Source organism: Leuciscus leuciscus (assembly GCF_965113295.1).
Source record: "Leuciscus leuciscus genome assembly, chromosome: 2".
Classification (NCBI taxonomy): domain Eukaryota; kingdom Metazoa; phylum Chordata; class Actinopteri; order Cypriniformes; family Leuciscidae; genus Leuciscus; species Leuciscus leuciscus.
In genome coordinates, this window is record NC_138726.1 from 6,541,867 (window position 1) to 6,547,936 (window position 6,070).

Consider the following 6,070-nt stretch of genomic DNA (forward strand, 5'->3'; position numbering starts at 1 on the left):
GCCTTATGACGCTGTTCTCAGAGGAGAGTCATAAATAGTGGAAATAGTGGCGTACAACAGTATGTGCTCATGAAGTCTACCTTTAGTGTCTTTATTTAAACTGGGGAGAAATTGAAGAGGAACATCTGTTCAAGAAGACGATTTTATTGTGTGTGTGTGTGTGTGTTGATTTCTTGATCTGCTGCATCTGAGATGTTTCTCCTTAAAAATGGAAGGTTTTAGAAGAAGAAACAACTGATAATGTCTAAACTGTTGCTCATAGCTCAGGACCCTTAAAGGATTAGTTCACCCATAAATGAAAATTATCCCATAATCAAGCCGTCCTAGGCGTATATGAGTTTCTTTCTTCATCCAAACACAATCAGAGTTATATTAAAAAATATCCTGGCTCTTCCAAGTGTGAATAGAGACTTTGAAGCCAAAAAAAAAAACACATCCATCCATACGACTCTGAAGCAAAGCGATGTGTTTTTGTAAAAAAAATAGGTAACACTTTTTTTTAAGGTGTCATTGTTACAGTGTAATTATATATTTAAGTACTGAGTAATATTAATCAACTACATGTACTTACTATAGGGTTAGGGTAGGATTAGGGTTTGGTTGAGGGTTAGTTGCATGTAATTATGCATAATTTACTGTTATTACTATGGTAACAGTACATTACATGTAACATATGTAACAAGGACACTGTAAAATAAAGTGTTACAGAAAAAATATCCATATTTATAACTTTATAAACTATAATCACTGGCTTCGGGTAACGGCCATAAGAGAGTCTAGTTCCGGCGGAAGAGTGACCTCTGACCTGACGCATGACGAGTGACCTCTGACCCGACACATGACGAGTGTCTTCTGACTTAACGCATTAAGAGTGACCTCTGACTTGGCGCATGACGAGTGACCTCTGACTTGGCGCATGACGAGTGACCTCTGACTTGGCGCATGACGAGTGACCTCTGACTTGACGCATGACGAGTGACCTCTGACTTGACGCATGACGAGTGACCTCTGACTTAACGCATGAAGAGTGACCTCTGACTTGGCGCATGACGAGTGTCCTCTGATTTGCCGCATGAAGAGTGACCTCTGACTTGGCGCATGACGAGTGACCTCTGACTTGACGCATGATGAGTGACCTCTGACTTGGCGCATGACGAGTGACCTCTGACTTGGCGCATGACGAGTGACCTCTGACTTGACGCATGACGAGTGACCTCTGACTTGACGCATGACGAGTGACCTCTGACCCGACGCATGACGAGTGACCTCTGACCCGACACATGACGAGTGACCTCTGACTTGACGCATGACGAGTGACCTCTGACCCGACGCATGACGAGTGACCTCTGACTTGACGCATGACGAGTGACCTCTGACCCGACGCATGACGAGTGACCTCTGACCCGACGCATGACGAGTGACCTCTGACCCGACGCATGACGAGTGACCTCTGACCCGACGCATGACGACGCATGACGAGTGACCTCTGACCCGACACATGACGAGTGACCTCTGACCCGACGCATGACGACGCATGACGAGTGACCTCTGACCCGACGCATGACGACGCATGACGAGTGACCTCTGACCCGACGCATGACGAGTGACCTCTGACCCGACGCATGACGACGCATGACGAGTGACCTCTGACCCGACGCAGGACGAGTGACCTCTGACCCGACGCATGACGACGCATGACGAGTGACCTCTGACCCGACGCATGACGAGTGACCTCTGACCCGACGCATGACGAGTGACCTCTGACCCGACGCAGGACGAGTGACCTCTGACCCAACGTATGATGTATTTTCGAGCGCAGAAGCGCAGAGGATAGAGCAAAACAAAACATCGTTCATGAATTCGAAGTCTAAAACGAGAATTTTTAAAGATAAATGTGGGAGGAGCTTGAGTTTGTTGACCAGCCCTGTTTGTTTGAGGCGTCAAAGCTTACGACACTCCTACATCATACGTCATGCGTCGGGTCAGAGGTCACTCTTCCACCAGAATGTTTGATCTCCGACTTTTGATTGCAGCAGTCTAGCTCAACTGTTGAGATCCGGACCTTCAGACGGTCAGCCTGTGTGAAAACACAACGATTTCCCATTTCTCTTCCAGATGGCCAATGATAGCACAGAGACCAGTGAAGCAGGAGAGGAGGAAGAGGAACAAGAGGGAGACATTGACAACAAGGAGCGAATGCCCTTCATCCAGTGAACCCCGACACGACCAGAGACTGTCATGAACCTGAGCTCAGCTCTCTGACCTTGTGCCGTTGTGAAACGTATGTGTGTGTGTGTCATGTGTTTGCTCTGTTGTTTGTCTGTATCTTTTGGACAATGCAGTCAGAAATACCCCAAAACACTAATCGTGCTGTTAAATGTTACTTATTGCAGTGTTGAATTGTTGCAGTGTTTCAGGCCAAAACGTTATTATAGGATTGACTTTTCTTGAATGCCTTTTGCAGCCTTTCGGATGTTTTATTTGGCCCTGTCTATCAGTGGATTGACAGATTGCTGCAGTCAAAGTCCAGAATTAACGCTTGCAAAGACACAAATGGTTTTGGCAAGTAAATGAAATGCGGCAGTTGCCGGTAACTTTATAAGGAACTGCGGTTTAAAACATGGAGAAGCCGGTCGAGAAGTAGGATTGACTCTCACTGATATAAGTGACTTTAAATCTTCAAGTGTCTTCTTATGACTTTTACCTCAGTGGGCGATTTACCATCAAGTGTTTATTAAAGGAATAGTTCACTTTTGTCTCATTTACTCACCCTCAAGTTGTTTCAACCCTGTATGAATTTCTTTCTTCTGTTGAACACAAAAGAAGAGATTTTAAAGAATGTCGGCTATGAAAGTCAGTGGGGTCCAACAACTGTCTGGTTACCAACATTCTTCAAAATATCTTCCTTTGTGTTCAACAGAAGAAAGAAATTCATACAGGGTTGAAACAACTTGAGGGCGAGTAAATGAGGACAAAAGTTTCATTTTTAAGTGAACTATTCCTTTAAGGAAAAGATTTTTTGGAATGTCGCTCACAATAAAGGAATATTCACTACAAATGAAAGGGATGAATACCCCCCCAAAAAAGTCAGTTCTCTCATCATTTACTCGGCCTCATGTCCTTCCAAACCTCCATGACATTCTTTCTTCTGCGGAACACAAAAGAAGATATTTTTTGAAGAATGTTGGAATGGATGTCTGATAAAAGCCTCGAAGAGCTTTTTATTTTTGTCTTTTTTGAAGAACGTTAGCAACCAATTACTTCCATTGTTTGGAAAATAAATAAATAAAAAACGATTTTCTTTTTTGTCATACAGGTTTGGAAAGACATAAGGGTGAGAAAATGATAACAGAATTGTAATTATTGTGTGAACTATCCCTTTAAGCTTTGTGGACCACATTTTTTTGTGGCATAATGTTAATTATCACAAAAAATAATTTTGACTCTTTTCTTAAATTATATATATATATATATATATATCAAGGTTACAGTGAAGCACTTACAAAGGAGGTCAATAGGGCCAGTTTTTAGAGGATTTAAAAGCAGAAATGTGAAGCTTATAATTTTATAAAAGCACTTACATTACTATTCTGATATTTGAGTTATGAAGCTATTTACATTTTTATAGTTATCGTAGGGTTATAGGTTTTACGTTTATGTAAGTGATTATTTGAACGTTTACAGATTGGCCCCTTTCACATCCATTATGAGTCTCACTGTAACCCAGATTGGTGTTTTTTGTAAAGAAAAGGAGGGACGAGTAGAATTGAATTTTTGTGGTAATCAACATTATGCCGCAAATGCTGTAAACTTGAACACAGAACCTGATTTCATATGTTCCTGGATCAATATTCCAATCAACCAGTCAGATTTGAGGGACAAGTTTACAGTTTTTGTCAAGTTTAGGCTTAAAACGAGGGTTAGGAGCTTCTACATCAGTGTTATTCACCAGTTCCCTCTGATTTTAGGGATAACTTTTGAGTTGGGTTTAGGGGTGGGATAGGGTTAGGACTGCATTTTCAGACAGTTAAGTTGTTCTACGATCAACAAAATATGTTGAACCAGGAACGTGTCTAACTCGGCAAAATCAAGACGTGCAAACTTGCACTAAACCTGGAATGTTCCTTTTACGTCACCTAAATTAAAAAAAATAAAAATAATAATAATGGGGGAAAACAAATTGTATATCATATATTTTTCTGACAGGTGCGATTTTTCAGAATATGGCTCAAATATGATTCACATATGAGTAACACGGTGAACAAGTGAAAGACAAGTGCATAAAACCATTGTCATATGGACAAACTTTATTTTGACAAAAATATTTTTCTTCTATTAAAATAATGCCGTGTGTGTGTGTGTGTGTGTGTGTGTGAGTGAGCGAGCAGGTGTGTGTGTGTGTGTGTGTGTGTGTGTGTGAGAGAGAGTGTGTGTGTGTGTATGTATGTGCGAGTGAGCGAGCGAGTGTGAGTGTGTGTGTGTGAGAGAGAGAGAGAGTGAGTGTGTGTGTGTGTGTGTGTGTGTGCGATTGAGCGAGTGTGTGTGTGTGAGAGTGAGTGTGTGTGCGTGTGTGTGTGTATGTATGTGCGAGTGAGCGAGCGAGTGAGTGTGTGTGAGAGAGAGAGAGAGTGTGTGTGTGTGTGTGTGTGTGTGTGTGTGTGTGTGTGTGAGAGAGAGTTCTTCACAGGCATCTGTGTTACCTTTTGTTCATCTCAGATCATATCTGAACATATTTAAGCCTTTAAAAAGACATTTAAATGAGTTGTCATGATCAGTATTGTACATTTTCCTAAAAGAAACAGTTCACCTCAAAACTGAAATTCTGTCATCATTTACTCACCAGACCCATATGACTTGCTTTCTCCTATGAAGATTGTTCACCCTGCTCTTTTCCATACAGTGTGTGAGTAAATGATGACAGAAATGTGTTTTTGGGTGAACTGTCCCTTCTTGAGTAAATGTTGTAACATTAAGGTCAAAGTCGGGTATCATCTACAAACTAGTAACCAACAACAACAAACATGAAGAATACATTCTTAGTGCCTTATCTGCACTGAGGACCAGAAGGCTTTTTTTTTTTTTTTTTATGGAGAATAGACATTTTAATGTCAAAAATATTGAATGATTTAAATCTTTTTCTGGCCTACATATACCTCATAAATGAAAACTTTGATTGTGTTCTCATGTGGTATTATATTTTTGTTATGTTTATGCTATTCCCCCCACCCTCCACACCCCACACACACACACACACACACAAATTAGAGTTTTTATTCAACTCTTCTCTAATAATTAAACTAGTTGGCTTTATATAGAATATATACATAAACAGCCAGTCTGATAGTGTTTTACTTTACAATAAGCAAGATGGAATGACTTACAAATGAACCCTCTTTCTAAACAAATGAAGTTGTGTTTTGCTTGTTTCTTTAATGTACATGACTGAGTGCATTATATGGAAATCAGACGTACTGTATGTGACAGCATCTTTCCTGTTATTATTTTGGGTTACAGTTATTTGAGATTTGTTTAAAAACCTGCCTTAAAGATAAAGCACTACATTTCTGACGTGTTAGCTCAAGACACACAAGAGTATATTGTTGCTGTGTAGTTTTAGTCAGTAGACGTGCTTTTGTGTTAGATTGTGATAGGTTGCAAACACATGAAATCTGAATAAAATGTTGTGCAGAGCATTTCCCGTGGAGTGTGATTGGGTGTGTTACGACCGTCTCGGGCCAGCTGCAACATAAATGAATGTGCGCTCACTCCCGAAGATAAAACAAAAATAACTAGTTTAGTACCCTCTAAATCCCTAAAAACAAAAACACATCAAAAGAAAAATACAACGCAACTTCCCCAACGCCTTAACCCAAAACATAGAATAAACATAGATGCAAAAGAAATGGCGTCACACTCCCTACTTCCCATAAATTGGGTATTTACAAATAATATTTACAAAGTATTTCAAAACAACCTAAGAGTTAAAAATCGAACGAACAAAAGCAAGTTTCATAAAAGGCACACAATCACAGAGAAAATCAAGACAGAGCAAAACAAATGGCACGCATTC

General features: G+C 40.4%; 1 protein-coding gene across 1 annotated transcript in view; it reads left to right on the forward strand.

Annotated features, from left to right (window-relative positions):
• vat1l (vesicle amine transport 1-like) overlaps positions 1 to 5,693 on the forward strand; it is a 49,505-nt gene extending 43,812 nt beyond the window's left edge. Inside the window, exon 9 of the mRNA XM_082162071.1 lies at positions 2,116 to 5,693. Coding sequence (XP_082018197.1) covers positions 2,116 to 2,214 — 99 coding nt within the window. The 3' untranslated portion in view covers positions 2,215 to 5,693. The remainder of the gene's footprint in view (positions 1 to 2,115) is intronic.
• Positions 5,694 to 6,070: the final 377 nt, after the last annotated feature.